Source organism: Bactrocera dorsalis, chromosome 5, assembly GCF_023373825.1.
Source record: "Bactrocera dorsalis isolate Fly_Bdor chromosome 5, ASM2337382v1, whole genome shotgun sequence".
In the NCBI taxonomy this organism is placed as follows: domain Eukaryota; kingdom Metazoa; phylum Arthropoda; class Insecta; order Diptera; family Tephritidae; genus Bactrocera; species Bactrocera dorsalis.
In genome coordinates, this window is record NC_064307.1 from 55,438,400 (window position 1) to 55,455,620 (window position 17,221).

General features: G+C 41.3%; 2 protein-coding genes across 2 annotated transcripts; both read right to left on the reverse strand.

Moving 5' to 3' along the window:
* Window positions 1-9,978: 9,978 nt before the first annotated feature.
* LOC125778895 (uncharacterized) lies at window positions 9,979-11,431 on the reverse strand. Its single transcript, XM_049458509.1, has 3 exons — window positions 11,294-11,431; window positions 10,318-11,245; window positions 9,979-10,226 (listed from the first exon to the last, which is right to left on the reverse strand). Exons 1-3 carry the CDS (start codon window positions 11,429-11,431, stop codon window positions 9,979-9,981), a joined length of 1,314 nt encoding a protein of 437 aa, XP_049314466.1.
* A 168-nt stretch (window positions 11,432-11,599) lies between these two features.
* Window positions 11,600-15,550, reverse strand: LOC125778896 (uncharacterized). Its single transcript, XM_049458510.1, has one exon. The coding sequence runs from the start codon at window positions 15,548-15,550 to the stop codon at window positions 11,600-11,602; it is 3,951 nt and encodes a 1,316-aa protein (XP_049314467.1).
* Between the last annotated feature and the right edge of the window lie 1,671 nt (window positions 15,551-17,221).

Consider the following 17,221-nt stretch of genomic DNA (forward strand, 5'->3'; position numbering starts at 1 on the left):
TTAAAAACTTTAAATGGCCTACCCTGTATATTGTTGCAGCCAAAATTCGCACCCGCCTCTGTGCAACAACAAACGCACGCCAACAAACACAAGGAAGGTTCGACGTCGAGAAGCTGCAATCACAACAGACAGCCGAACGATTTTCTACTCGGCTTGCACTCCTGCTCTCTGAGAGCACTCGTCAACAACTCGGTATATGGGAACTGTGGGACGGCATTTCAAACTTCTTACGTACAGCTGCAACCGAAACCATTGTTTTTCGGAAAGTGCAAAAGAACAGCTGGTACGACGAGGAGTGCCGTGTCGCAGCGGAGAGAAAACAGGCTGCCTACCTCGCAACGTTACGATCGACCACAACACGTGCGGGATGGGATGGATACTGAGAGTTGAAAAGGGAAGCGAGACGCATTTATAGACAGAAAAAGAAAGAGGCCGAAATGCGTGATTAAAAGAGCTTGATAAGCTGGCCGACAGGGGTAATGCTCGAAAATTCTACGAAAAGATGCGGCGGCTTACAAAAGGTTTCAAGACCGGAGCATACTCTTGTAGAACCCCCCAAGGTGATCTAGCCACCGATGCCCAAATCATACTTAAAATATGGGGGGAAAACTTCTCCAGCCTGCTGAATGGCAGTGAACGCACAACACCAGGAGAAGGCGAACCCGATACCCCAATCGATGACGATGGAGCAGACGTTCCGTTGCCCGACTATGAAGAAGTTCGAATAGCAATTGCCCGCCTGAAAAACAACAAAGCGACAGGGGCCGATGAATTGCCGGCCGAGCTATTCAAACACGGCGGCGAAGAACTGATAAGGAGCATGCATCAGCTTCTTTGTGAAATATGGTCGGATGAAAGCATGCCCAACGATTGGAATTTAAGTGTGCTATGCCCAATACATAACAAAGGAGACCCCACAATCTGAGCCAACTACCGTGGGATAAGCCTCCTCAACATCGCGTACAAGGTTCTATCGAGCGTATTGTGTGAAAGATTAAAGCCAACCGTCAACAAACTGATTGGACCTTATCAGTGTGGCTTCAGACCTGGTAAATCAACAACCGACCAGATATTCACCATGCGCCAAATCTTGGAAAAGACCCTTGAAAGGAGAATCGACACTCACCATCTATTCGTCGATTTCAAAGCTGCTTTCGACAGCACGAAAAGGAGCTGCCTTTATGCCGCGATATCTGAATTTGGTATTCCCGGAAAAGTGTGTAAACTGACGTTGAGCAACACGAAAAGCTCCGTCAGGATCGGGAAGGACATCTCCGAGCCGTTCGATACTGAACGAGGTTTCAGACAAGGCGACTCCCTATCGTGCGACTTCTTCAATCTGCTGCTGGAGAAAATTATTCGAGCTGCAGAACTTAATCGGGCAGGTACAATCTTTTATAAGAGTGTACAGCTGCTGGCGTATGCCGATGATATTGATATCATCGGCCTCAACACCCGCGCCGTTAGTTCTGCTTTCTCCAGACTGAACAAGGAAGCAACGCAAATGGGTTTGGCAGTGAACGAGAGCAAAATGAAATATCTTCTGTCATCAAACAAACAGTCGTCGCACTCGCGACTTGGCTCTCACGACACTGTTGACAGTCATAACTTTGAAGTTGTAGATAATTTCGTCTATCTTGGAACCAGCGTAAAAACCACCAACAATGTCAGCTTTGAAATCCAACGCAGGATAACTCTTGCCAACAGGTGCTACTTCGGACTGAGTAGGCAATTGAGAAGCAAAGTCCTCTCTCGATGAACAAAAATCAAACTCTATAAGTCACTCATAATACCCGTCCTGCTATATGGTGCAGAGGCTTGGACGATGACAACATCTGATGAGTCGACGTTGCGAGTTTTCGAGAGAAAAGTTCTGCGAAAGATTTATGATGCTTTGCGCGTTGGCCACGGCGAATATCGCTTTCGCTGTACGAGATATACGACGACATTGACATAGGTCAGCGAATTAAAAGAGAGCGGCTACGCTGGCTAGGTCATGTTGTCCGGATGGATGAAAACACTCCGGCTCTGAAAGTATTCGACGCAGTACCCGCCGCGGGAAGCAGAGGAAGAGGAAGACCTCCACTCCGTTGAAGGGACCAAGTGGAGAAGGATCTGGCCTCGCTTGGAATATCCAATTGGCGCCACGTAGCGAAGAGAAGAAACGACTGGCGCGCTGTTGTTGACTCGGCTATAATCGCGTAAGCGGTGTCTACGCCAGTAAAGAAAAAGAGGAATACTTTTACCCGCATATATCTAATAGACGGATTATCGAAATTCGGAATATGTTTATATGGTATATGCGGTTGAATATGTGAAATGCCTTAAAGAAAGTTAGGGAGCGTCGCTCTTTAATACGAATAACAGTGTGTCCTTGTGTCTATACATCTGAAATCGGGCCAATAAAACCCTAACCGGAGTAAAGTCAATCAGATACTTATATCTGTAATACAATGACTTTCGATCTTTTTGATGAACTTTTTGTCATATCTAGGTTGGTTTTGAAATAAATATTTTGGGCACGAAGCGAAGTGTAGTAACGAAATGACTAATTTAAAGTTTCGTCATATAATGAATATTTCATAAAATGTTGGGTTACACTCGAACTTAGCACTTCCTTACTTGCTCGGTTCAAAGTTGTCAAAGTCTAATATCCAGAACAGGAAGGTAAAAATAAAATTGGTGGGCCCGAGGAAGCTTCTTCAGGATGATCCGCTAATGCAACATAAGGGAGAGACTGCATCGCCGAATAGATATTTACTATAAAACATAAAAAGGCAAGCTACTCTAAAGATATGGACTTGAATAATCCACAAAGGTCAAAAAGACAACACTTAGGAAATGGAGTATGGATAAAGGATGTTGTTTTTTAAAGGAAAGTTTTTTAAATACACTGCGACCACTCGCCATCAAAATTGTTGTAAGACGTAAGTTAATCCATCTTCGTAAGGTGGTATAGATATCTAGATTCCAATACGTGGCTACTCAACCGTTGGCTATCTTCTGCAAAAATTGGCATGTACCCAAATTGTAGGTCAATAGTTCATTATGTAACTCTCAGTAGGCGACCAAAAAAAACAAATTTCGCTACAAAATCTCTACATAATTGAACAATAATTTAATCGCTTTCGGGGCTAATAAATTTTCCACAACCTCAGCTGTTGGAGCGCTGCACTTAAACGATCCGCAGAATTTACGGTGTACCGATGCTTATCCTTTGGTCCTGCCAAAAAAAGCGTGCATAGTTTAAAATAAATTTTACCGAATCGCAAAATCTAAGATGTTTTTCCTAGCAAGCTGTCCTACGAACATCTGTAGCTGTCCAAATAGCAGCCGAATCAAATACAACAAGCAGCAACAGCAATGCCGGCCATCGAATGGGATACTGCTGCAACATAGCTGTATATCTCACACACAATCAGTGAGTAGCATGTTGAAAGAGTAGCAACATGCAACGGGTTTGTCGCAGATTTATCAAAATGTTTCACGAAGACAGAAGCGACAGACAACAACCAGCGCAGCGCAATGGTGGCAAAAGCTAGAGAGCTGCACCAACAACAAGTACAATCTCAACTCATGGTTGCAACCGTAGAATAAGTAAAATGCTTTGGAATCCTCATGGTCTCCAAGAATAGCCAAGCCAAACAAGAGGAGAGAGGGATGGGTTACAGGGCGAAAGACATGGGTGCTGTCATAGCTGAGCAAGACGATTAGGTGCTCGGGCTACTCGCCAAGTGCCATTGCTAAAAGAGGAGGCTTACTTCTAGCAGAAACATTGGTTTGTTGCAACATCGACAGCTACTAGTATATACTATACGTTCATATGCAAATCAGTATTACTTGTCCGATTGAAATACGCGATTCATTTATGGACGCGACGAGTGGCGCAGACCAAGGGTGAGTGAAGAAATCAGGTCTTTGAGCATGAAAAACGATGAAGTAACACGGCCAAGCAATAACAATAACAAGCAGTGAATTGAGCAGATCTTGCCACTTGAACGCACTGCATGAGAAGCTTCCAGCAAATGCCAATCGGTTTGGGGCTAAAAACAATGAAGGCCACCAAACTGAAATGCATACGGACCACAAAGCTCTTCGGTATTTGGAGTTTTTGTCTCTAAGGTGCTTTGCTCAGTTGCATTCTATTTGCTTGAACCCAACGAACAGTATGTTGAATTGCTGTTAGGTTGGAAAAGATCTTCAGTGAACTTTGTTTGTTAATATTCTCTATCTAGCAGTAAGCAAACGAACAATTCGCTTAACTCATTTATGAGTTTTAAAAAAATTATTAACGATTTATCACGTTTACTTTATATTATACTTCGATTAGTATTAAGCCCGCTCTCTGAAACGCTCCTATAAACGGAGTAAAGTCAATCAGATAAACGAAAATTATGATGTCAGTTATATAGGGACTAGGTTAAGTTTTCGCTCAATATTATCTATTTTCGGCACAAGGATACACTGTTATGCGTAAAATATGCTCTTTAATTTTAATTGAGATAACTTACTATTGACCGATATATGCGGTATAAAGTCACCTGGATGTCAAAAATCTTTATATTAGGTATAGGGGGTTCAAGGAAATAATGAAACGATTCAAGCCATTTTTGATACACAGACTTACCATTATAAGAGAAGGACTATCCCATAATTTCTCACACATTGACCGACGTCGGTCAAAAGCCAGCTATAGGCACCGGGGTATATATCCGCTACCTACAATTTTTAATCTAAAAACCATTATTCTTGCAAAGTTTTATCCCGTTATAGTAATTGCTTCTTATAAATAAAAAAATAAAATAATTTTTTTAAGGGTAAAGAGTGAGTCTGTTAGATCAAATGTGCTGGAATGAGAATTGAAATCATGACATATACGGCGGAATGGTTCGTTTAACTCAAAATTTATTCTAAACAATTTTAAAAGTAAGGGTCTAAACTGCCTGGTGGAGCGAGCGGGAACGTTAAAATTAATATCAGATAAGAGAGATGGGCTACAGACTGACCCATTCATGAGTTTTATAAGAAATATTATACCAAGCATCTCCCTACGACTAGCGAGTGTCGGAAGATTTATAAGTTTTAAACGGTTAGTGCAAGGGGGAAGATTTAAACTGGAGTCCCAATGCAAATGATTTAAATCAAAAAGTAAAAATTGTTTTTGAACAGACTCGAACTAATCCGAATGGACTTGGTAAATAGGGTTCCAAACTACAGAAGCATACTCTAATATAGGCCTCACCAGAGATGTAAAAAGAATTTTTGTGGTAAGCGGATCTCTAAATTCTTTAGACCAACGTTTAACAAAACTAAGAGCGCCTTTAGCTTCAATAACCGTGGAAGATGCGTGAAGATTAAAATTGAGTTTAGGTATTACCTTGAGGAACGCCTGAAGGAACATTGATTATGTCGGAAAAATTATCGTTAAATATGACTTGTTGAAATTTATTACTAAGATAAGAAGCAACCCATTTTAGAAATATTGGTTGAAAACCAAGAATATCAAGTTTATTCAAAAGAATTGAATGGTTTACTTTATCAAAACCTTTCACAGATTTCAGTGTATGTAACATCAGTATTCTTACTCTCCCTAAAGCTCGCAGTTACATGTGATACAAATTCAAGCAAATTAGTTATTGTAGATTTCTCTTTACGAAAACCGAGCTGAGAACTAGAAATTAGGGGAGAGATTCGTTATTAAGAAAATAGCAGATTTTTATAACTTCTAGTACGTTGATAATATTGGCGAGAGGTAAAAATTTTTCATATTGCCACTTGAAAGATATGGTCTAACGATTGCCTAGGATTATCTAGTTATTACACTATTGTAATTGCTGTAGAGTTTGAAGAAGTTGAATAATCTATGGTTATCGGAAAGTTTTACATTCTTAAAGGCAAAACGATCCTGAACTTGATTGTGAACACTAACCGGGAATGCTGCTCTATGAATGTCATTTCGAAATTTCGGTTACTTCCAAATCTAGCAGACTATAGTTTTCTTTGTTTACTAGGTTTCGTACTAGCGCTTTTGTGTTTCTTATGTATAGATTTCAACCATTCATTGGAAGGCCAAAATATCTAGAAATCTCAATTCATTGATCAAAGGTATGTGACATTTATTGAAAAGAAAGCTCCCAAACAAAACGAATGCATATCGAAAAGCTGCCGTCGAACTAATGACACATTCCAAAAACCTACGATTCTAGTTCAAACTCACTCCCTTTCGCCTATTTTACCACCTCTAAACAAATAGCCCCTAGCTCTTGATACAAAACCATTTAAAGTTCACTGGGTTGTCAATTTCGCCTTCCCATTACACCACAACCACTTTAGTCGAGAACATTTACGTAATACTGGTGCTGCTGGTGGGACCATCTGTCCCAGCAGTTGCTTGCTTCCTGCTGGCCAGAGTAAGATGCCCGCTCCATGCGGACCTTAATTTGCATATTCACGTTGGGATAAAAATCAAAACAGTGGAATCAAAGGAGACAGCGCTGTCAGCAGCTGGGAAAGTACACAAACGCGAGGCTATGCCTGAATATGGAGATAGACACACATACATATGCAGAATATATGCGATATTTATGTATATAGGTGCGTCATACATCAATAGCGACAAGTTATAAATTCTAACCAGAGGTAACAACAACACCGACAAGACTGGTAGCAAACGAAGAGGAAATCATAAGCTGCCTTTTCTGGGGTAGCGCTGCATAAACGCCTGCAAGCAACAGACGGCGGATGGTCTGTTCTAAGATTTGCTCTAGCGATTGCTGGAATTCGCTGGGTTGGTCGGTTGCTTGTCACAAAAAAAACTTAAACCAACAATGCCATTGCAAATATGTTTTGAGAATTTCAATTGCTGACAAATTGTAAATGCCACTATCCGTGGCAACGAAATCATTCCTACGACAAGAGTGTAGAAGAAACCCATGAAAGCAGGTCTAAAGCTTGCAATACGCTACAACCGCAGCAGGGAAATTTCTTTTAAGCGCCTTTAAGCAAATTTTTTGGCAGCGCAGTTATTCAATATTGCTGTTGCCGCTACATTGTTTGCTTATTTGCTTACTTTCATTTCTTGTTGCTGTTCTGGTTATTGCCGTGCCTGGCATTCCTTATTAATTTTGTGCATAATAAATTGTCCTTAAGGATATATAAATGGAATTTTAAATTATTATCAATATTTCTGATTGCTTTCCACATCGATTGGCCGCAAACTTCAAACATTACCGCTACCCATACACATACGCACAATTGTATGGTGCATGCCACATAAACTTGCTGGCGAAATAATAATAGATGCTCAGCGTCCCTTCTCGTGGCCTACTTTTAATTATTTAGCGCGTAGGATTATCAATAAGCTGATCAGGAAATTGCCACCAGCCCTGCTAGACCCTGACTGGTGGCACTGTCCCTTAATACTTTGCGCTTCATTGATTTTATTTACATACTGATATAATTCGGCGACGGTGTCGTCGCATTTTTAATATTCCGGCTGGAAACCGATTTTAAATTTCTCAACGTTTTTGTCCAAATTTATTCAAGGCCAACGTTTGTGTAAATAAATGAAGGCTCTGGTTAGGGAAGATAATTTTAATATTCACTGATGATTTTGCTCCCACCGAATGCTTAGAACATGAATGAGATGAATGGCAACAGAACCACAAACAACTCAGCTGGCAACAAATAATTCTTAAATACGGCTACCTTATATTAAATACTTAGTTTGGTCTAATGGTGCATCGGTTATACATAGTTGGTTTGTAGTATTTATCAAGTTCTTAACTCTTAAGGATAGTATGAACTCATCCAACTAACTTTACGTAAACGGTTAAGTTGACGACACCTATGGGAAATACAATATTGGAATGAGAATAATCAGTACTCGGCGAGTAAATTGTGAGTTGATTACTTGACGACTCGAAAGATACTCAACCCTAAGAAATCAAAAGAAAGCAACATGGGCAAACGAGTTTATCAATCCCCAAACTCACTTAATTTGCCTCATCGATTGTGAATACTATAATCTGAGTAGCACACTCATATTAAACTCGTGCTTATAAACAAGTAATTAAGAAACAGATGAGGACTGTCGTATTGCAGTTAATAGAAATCAGATGGATGGGATGGACACCGTGAGTTGAAGAGGGAGGCGAGACGCATATGCAGACATAAAACGAAAAAAGGCGAAGAAGAGCTTGGGAAACTAACCGACAGGAGTAGCTAGAAATTTCTACGAAAACATGCGGCGACTAATGGAAGGTTGCAAAACCGGAACATACTCTTATAAAACGCAAAGTGGCGATCTAGTGGCTAATGATCAGAGTATACTTAAGTTATGGAAGGACTTCTGCAGCCTGCTGAACGGCAGTGAAAGTGTAACATCTTTAGATTGCGAACCCATTCCCCTATTTATGACGATGGAATAGATGATGATGAGGTAGAAATAGTAACTACCAACTTAAGGAACAATAAAGTGGCATAAGGTTCTACAGAGCATACTGTGTGAAAGATTAAAGCCCACCGTCAACAAACTCATTGGACTTTATCAGTGAGGCTTTAGACTTGGAAAATCAGCACACCCAATATTCACCATGCACCAAATCTTGAAAAAAAAACACACATCACCTGTTCGTCTATTCCAGATCTGTTTTTGACAACACGAAAAAGAGCTGCCTTTATGCCACTATGTCTGGTATCCCCGAAAATCAAATACGGCTGTGTAAACTCTCCGAGCCGTTCGATACCAAGCGAGGATTCAGACAAGGAGACATCTTATCGTGTGACATATTCAATCCATTATGGAGAAAATAAAATGAACTGCAGAGCTAAATATTGAAGGTACAATCTTCTATAAGAGTGTACATCTGCCGGCGTACGTCAACGATGTTCTTGCCATTACGGGGTACTTCGGAGTGAGTAGTCAATTGAATTGCAATGAACTCTTTCGAGGAACATATGCAAACTCTACAAGTTGCTCATTATTTCCGCTTTGTTATGTGGTGCAGAGACATGGACAATGAAATCATCTGATGAATCGGCCTTAGGAGAGTTCGAGAGGAAGATCTTGCGGAATATTTACGCATTGGTAACGGGAAATACAAAAACATATTATGTAGTTATGACCTCCACATCACAACCAAAATACGTTTTATTAAATGCTTTGTTTGGTCAGTGAGTCTCTATGCCATGGAAACGTGGACTCTGAAAATCACAGACATCAACAAGCTAGAGTCTTGCGAGTTATGGCTTATTAGAAGAATCCTAAAAATGATATTGATATCATCGGCCTCGACACCCGCGCCGTTAGTTTTGCTTTCTCCAGACTGAACAAGGAAGCAACGCAAATGGGTCTGGCAGTGAACGAGGGCAAGACGAAATATCGCATTCGCGACTTGGCACTCACGTCACTGTTGCCAGTCATAACTTTGAAGTTGTAGATAATTTCGTCTATCTTGGAACCAGCGTAAACACCACCAAATGTGTCAGCCTAGAAATCCAACGCAGGATAACAGTTGCCAACAGGTGCTACTTCGGACTAAGTAGGCAATTGAGAAGCAAAGTCCTCTCTCGGCGATCAAAAATCAAACTCTATAAGTCGCTCATAATTCCCGTCCTGCTATATGGCACAGAGGCTTGGACGATGTCAACAACGGATGAGTCGACGTTGCGAGTTTTCGAGAGAAAAGTACTCTTGGCGGGTGGCAAAGTAAAACACTTATTTTAAGCCGATTTGTATTTTATTTTAATTCAATATTTCGACCGTTCAATACTTCGCTAAAATAATTGTGCTCCTTGTAGGTGTATGTACCACTCCGCCAGCGAATCAAAAGAGAATGAGCCAACGCAGTTGAGCTAGCACAGACAAATAGCGGGACATACATCTACATGGTTGCATTTTAATGTACAATCAAAATTCAATAAATCCTTAGAGTTGTATTTTAATGTACATTCTTTAAGTTTAAACATTTTTTAAAATTAGGGTTGTTGCGCGCTAACATTCCCCCCTCCGTGATCTCCATGCTCTGACGTGGGGTTCACTTTCAGATCTAGGCGCGCAAGTTTCACTACTGGCCGTGTTATTAAGCCGTTGGAAGTTTTGATTACGGCGCTTCTTATTTGTCCGTCGCTGCCCTTTATGACATCCATAACTATTCCCTTTGTCCAAGTGTTCCTTTTCATGTTTTCATCAACAATTATTACGACGTCTTTGGGAGCGATGGGTTCTGTGGGTTTTTTCGAACCATTTTGCCCGTCTTGTCAGGCCTGGCAAGTACTCGCGAATCCATCGCTTCCAAAATCGATCAGCCAACTCACCAGATGTGCGAAATTTCTTATTTAGCAGCGACGGATTGGTAACATCGCAATCACCCTTCTCTCTTATGCCAATTGAATTTCCCAGAAGGAAATGGTTTGGCGTTAATGCTTCGCTATCGTATGATTCCAGTGGAACGTAGGTAAGAGGGCGCATGTTAATAATATTTTCGACGTCGGGTAAAGTTGCTCTCAGCACTTCCTCTCGTAGACCTTCTTTTGGTAATATGTCCATCAATACTGACTTTATAGATCGTACCATGCGCTCCCACACTCCGCCCATATGTGGTGATGCTGGTGGTATGAAAGTCCACTCAATTTCGGGGTATTTTTCTATTAGTGTGCCAGATGATATTTTCTCGATTTCATCTGCTAGAATGCGACTAGCGCCTCTGAAATTAGTGCCGTTGTCAGAGAAGATTCGACGAGGAACTCCTCGTCGTGATATAAACAATTTCAGAACAAGGAGGAATGAGTCAGTAGATAGCGATGAAGAAATCTCAATATGTACGGCACGTATAGTCATGCAGGTAAAAACAACTCCCCAACGCTTCTCATGCCTTCTGCCAATCGTCACGTCGAAGGGTCCGAAATAATCCACTCCTGTATAAGCGAAAGGATCAGTGAATGACGCGAGACGCTCTGGTGGTAACTTTCCCATTTCTGGTGGATTCGGTGTGGCTCTCCGATTACGACATTGTTGACATACTTTTGATATCATCCGCACCAAAGCTCGTAGACCATTAATGCAGAATCGCTGGCGCATCTCATTTACCACTATCTCGTTGTGGTGGTGATGGAACTTTCTATGATAGAAATCTGCGACCAAATGAGTAACAATATTGTTACGGGGAAGTATAATCGGTTGTTTGAGATCTGTTGTCACTCCTCTTGCTTCTTCGATCCGACCCCTTACGCGTAGCAGTCCCAGCTTGTCTATAAATGGAGAAAATTTGTAGATTGAGCTTTTTCGACTTACCGCGCCTTTTTTTATTTGATCAAACTCTGCGCCATAGCATTCTTCCTGGCACTTGCGGAAGAGAAGTAGTTCTGCACTTGTACAGGTGCTATCGGAAATAATTGTTTGAGTAACTGGATTTCTAGCGGTGTTCTTCATAGTCAAACGGAGAAAACGAAGAACGCACATCTGTACAGCGCGCAATTTTTCCCACTTACTAAACCTTGTAGGATCTGGTTGCGTATCACCAATATCTTTCGAAGAATCAATTGTTACGTGCTGTATAGTTTCTGCTACGGCTTGTGGCTCTTTGAATTCGGATGTTGGCTAGAAAGTTTCTGATAGACTTAGGAATTCAGGGCCCGTAAACCATTTCCCAGAGCTGTTTAATTCCATATTATTGTACCATTTTGTACCATCGTCAGCTACGTTATCCTTCGTTGGTACCCACCGCCACTCGTTGATTTGTGAATCCTCTAGAATTTCGCCAATTCGCACAGCTACAAACTGATTGAATTTTCTGGCATCAGACCTAATCCAATATAGGACATCCTTCGAATCGCACCAGAAGATCCGGCGGTTAATTTGTATGGAGAGTTCCTTTCTTATGAACTTAGCTAGACGAAGTCCTAAGATGGCTGCCATCAACTCAAGTCTCGGCACTGAGAGTGGCTTCAACGGAGCAACTCGTGTCTTGGAGGCAACGAGACAGCAATGAACTTTGTCGCCCATACTTGAACGAAGAAAGGCCACAGCAGCATATGCTGATATGCTAGCATCAACGAAGATATGAAGTTGGTTATCGCTGCTGCGATTTGCGAAAGTGTAGCACCTTGGAATACGGATTTTATCAATACAGCGTAGCTTTCGCAGCCACTGCCACCAAGCGGAACGTTCTTTATCATGTACAGGCTCATCCCAAGTTACGCCCGATCGCCACACATCTTGTAATATCATATTTGCTTTAATTACAATAAACCCCAACAGACCCAAAGGGTCGAATATAGTCATCATTACTCGAAGCATTTGTCGTTTCGTTGGAAAAGTGGATTCATTGAAGATATCCGGTTTGAACCTGTGAACAAAGGTTAGTTCGTCACTGGTTGGTAACCACCACATACCAAGAACCTTTTGAAGTTCTGATCCTGGCTCTATGAAGCATTTATTCGCGGGTTCATGCTTACTTGAGAGCGCTTGCAGAACTCGTTGAGAATTCGACAACCAGTTTCGCATCTCGAACCCACCTTCACAATGGATGAAGCGGACGTCAGTAGCTAGTCGAATCATTTCTTCCTCATCATCCATACTATGCAACCAATCGTCCACAAACGTATTTTCGACAATTGTTGCCACAGCATTTGGTAGTGTCTTCTGGAAACGTAGAGCGTTCTTATCTTTTATGTAGTTTGCCAAAGATGGGGAACACGATGCCCCAAACGTCATAACGGTCATAGCGAATACATCGGGATGTCTGCTACTATCGCCGTTTCGCCACAGGAACTGCTGTGCTACCTGATCTTCCGCTCTCACCCTAATTTGGTGAAACATTTCACGAATATCTCCACAGATGGCCACTGGTCGTTCACGAAATCTCAATAGGACACCTACCAACGATCTTAGAAGATCGGGTCCTTTCAATAATACGTCGTTCAGACTGGTGCCACTCACCTTAGCTGCTGCATCCCACACGATTCTCAATTTATTTTTGTTAACGTTCTCAATTGTGAATATTGGAATAAACCAAGATCTGCCTCCTTTCGATATTTCCTCGACTTTTAGTTTTCTTATGTAACCCTTTTCGAGATAGTCATTTAACTTCCCAACAAGATATTGCTTCAGATCGGGGCTCTTTTCCATCTTCTTTTCCAGACATTGGAGACGATTATATGCCATTCGATAGGAGTCAATGTGGTCATATTTCCACAAGAGACCCGTTTCCCATTTCTTAACACTGGCATCATACAAAACTGTTTTCTCCATTATGTGGTAAGCACGCTCGTCTGCCCTTGATCTAAGGGGTTTGAGAACAGGATTGATACCCACCGAATCGATAGAGAAATAGGCTTTCATTAAGTTATCAAGCTGATCATATTTAGTACAGGTGCAAACGTGGAGCAGATTTTCGTCTGGCTGATATGCCGACTTATCCTGACCATATACTGACCAACCTATTTTACAACGCGCAGCTATTAGATCATCACCTTCAGCTTGACTCACCTCCACAGGTACGCAAAGTTTAGCCGTGTTGTCCAATCCTATTAATAATCGCGCTTTGCAGTCGGTGTATGGTAGAATAGGCAATGACTTCAGGTGTTTGTGCTCATTTAAAGTGTCTGCGTTGAGAGTTTGTTGCGGTAACTCAAGGTCAGTGATTGTTCGAATATTGTGCATACGATATCGCCTAGAATTTTTCTCTCTTGCAGATATTTCACAGTTTAAAACCTTTGAGTTTACCTCCTGCTGTGTTATGTCGCCCGTCCATCTCAAGCACAAGTCTTCACCAGGGCCATCGAGACCTAGCTGCTCAGCCAATTTACTGTCCATCAACGTGCATGATGCTCCCTCATCAATTAACGCAAATATCTCCACCGTGGCTTTAGGACCATACAATATTACCGGAATGTAACGAAAAATGGCTCTTCTAAACTTACGTTGATGAACTAGGATTGTATTTACCCGATTAGTCTTAGCTGCAGCATTTTGGCTATGTAGTAGTGGGTTGTGCACCATTCTACATCCATCTACCCCGCAAACTTGCTTAGAGGTGCAGCGTCTAACCATGTGGGACTTAAAGCATCGAATGCATAGCCTTTTGTCCTTGATTAACTGCCAACGGTCATTTCGGCTCTTTGCTAGGAAGTTTGGACAATCGGCAAGATTGTGCTCTTTGCCGCACAGAGAACAAGCTATGGAATGTTTAGTTTCCTCATTACGCGTTTTGGTGGGGCTAAGCTCCTTTGGGATTTCGTCGTGCACGAAAACTCTTTGCCTATTGCTCTTTCCTAACACCTTTTCTTCCGCAGCGTTACCGTTGGTTTCATTAAGTGGCGTTACCTGGCTTGCACATGAAGCCAGCGCAAATAACCATTCATCAAAGGCCACGACATCTACCCTTGAGATGGTCATTCGACGACGACCCCAGTCTAATTTCATATCTCCAGGAAGTTTACTCAGCAACTCATTGATTAGCATAGGGTCGTTGAGATAGTCGTTCAGACCTAATGCTTGCATGGTTGCTCTATAATTTTGTACACCCAACGCGAGATCGATAAGGGTATTCAGTCGATCGGTCCTCACTGCTGGCATCTGTCTCAATTTCCGTTGTAGGGTGTTATGTATAACGTCTGGCCTCCCGAAAAGCATACGAAGAGTTTCGATGGCTAGATGAACTGTAGATGGCATCATCAATTTTCCTCGAACAGCTTCAAGAGCGGCACCGCGCAGTGATTTTTGTAATCGTATTAAGTTTTCTTGTTCAGAAAACCCGCAGCGTTCTGTTGATTGTTCATAGTTTGTTATAAACAATGGCCATTCTTCTGGCCTCCCGGAGAAAGGTGGCAAATCTTTGCTTATCGCCTGTCTAGACGCTATATGTGATGGGTTTAAACTCACGTCTGAACTATTCTGAACCTGCCTCCATGTACTATCGTTGACGGGCGCAAAACCTCCCTGTGGTTGCCCGAAATAGTTGCGTGCAGGAGAGAAGGGGTTATATTGTGCGGCAGCACTGCACCCATCTCCATTAACCAAAGATGTGACGCGAGGTAGTTGCGCGTTTTGAAAGACGCTTCCTCCATAAGTGGACGTATAAACTGAACTCATTGGTACGTGCTGGCTCTGACCAAACACGCAAGCGGATGAATGAGCAAATGTAGAGTTCATTTGGGGTTCACCTACAACTGAAGGCGGTTTGTTATAGAGCCCCACGTGGTTATGTTCCTTAGGCAAGCCCGCATATGCTGTTGGTTGATTCATAGCCATGTCCACGCCTCCGGACCCAAAAGGCAGCGAAGAATGTGACGAAATTCGATATAAACCATGCGATGAATATTGAGCAGATGTGATCGTTGTAGTCGCAGCAACATTTGTGGAAAAAATAGGTGAAAAATTAATTTGTGTCGTATTTATATTTGACATACTACTTTGTATTGAAGACTGTGACCCAGTTATTGCGTTATCCACATTAAGAGGTGGTTCCACATAGTTGGTATGCGCACCGGTAAACGGGATCACGCTATCATCAATAACGGCACCATCTAAGTTCCGCAAGTCAGGCATAACGGCTTAGCAAATGGCACTCCGCAATGCAAATTAATTTTAAGCGCGAATTTCCACAATTGTATTAGATGACAAATATCACGAATATTTGATCGCTAATACCACAATTATTTTAGAATGTTGGCGGGTGGCAAAGTAAAACACTTATTTTAAGCCGATTTGTATTTTTTTTAATTCAATATTTCGACCGTTCAATACTTCGCTAAAATAATTGTGCTCCTTGTAGGTGTATGTACCACTCCGCCAGCGAATCAAAAGAGAATGAGCCAACGCAGTTGAGCTAGCACAGACAAATAGCGGGACATACATCTACATGGTTGCATTTTAATGTACAATCAAAATTCAATAAATCCTTAGAGTTGTATTTTAATGTACATTCTTTAAGTTTAAACATTTTTTAAAATTAGGGTTGTTGCGCGCTAACAAGTACTGCGAAAGATTTATGGTCCTTTGCGCGTTGGTCACGGCGAATATCTCATTCGATGGAACGATGAGCTGTATTGATCTGTTTGCTAGAGATTTTCTACAGGTTATGGGCCCAGATCCCCATAGAAGATAAGTATTCACCTGACATGGAACCGTGCGACTTCTTCCTTTTCGAAAAAATGGATTTGCCCATGAAAGGAAAGCGTTATGCAGATAGAGGCCATTCAAAAGGCTTGCACTGGCATACTGGCGGCCATACCGGCCAACGAGCTAAAACACTTGTTCGACATGCTTTTGGACCGTGTAAAAAGCTGTATTGAAGCAGAAGGAGACTATTTTGAATAAAATAAATTAATTTTGCCGAAAACACCATTTTTTATGTTTTTTTAAGTCCTGTTTACCTTGTATATCTCTTTCAATTCCGAAATAGTGGTAAGTATTTATATTGATAAACTCCGTCTTTGTAAATATTTTTCGATGATTAACCCCAAAGCTGTGATTAAAGTTGAGTTTGTGATGTAGTGAATTTTCATTCTTTCATACAGACAACTAGTGTTTGCAGATTACTTTTTTCTCTCCGGTCTTATCCGATATCGCATCAATGGCAATGTCTGGTATATTGTTGACTTATTAGTGCGCTTTCTCACATAACATTGTTAATAATTTTCAACAGTTTAGACGGTAGTAAATCATTTTTCGAAACTTTGTTGTTATTTAGTACCATTATGCTGCTCAAAACTCTTTCTAGCTTGATAACATAACTGTATTAATGAATACATTCTAAAAATATAAAAGTATCGTGATAGCATAGCTTAATTAGTTCGAGTTGCTCTGACAGAGCAGAAACTAATGTGGCCACGTCTATTGCTACTTAAAGCTAAACAATCCAAGTCGACTTTAGCTCCTCTTCTGCATTATACTATATTAAATAGAAAAGAATATTCCATATTTCGGGAAAGGAGCAATGGCTGAGTGCATTTTCATATAATTTAGCCTGATGCAAGTTAATCAGGCTCAGTCCATTGCCGAACTTCTTTTAACTTGATAGAAAAAACAAATTTTTGGCATTTGAATACTACGTATATATATATACTAGTATATTTAACTTTTGCTTCAAAAATGATCTATGATTGCTTCTATACTACTCTGGAGGTCTGAGGATAATAAAAGGTCGTTGAGTGCCCACCATCGCCCACCACCTTTTATATGTACACATGTACTATATGTTATATATCCAAGTACCTT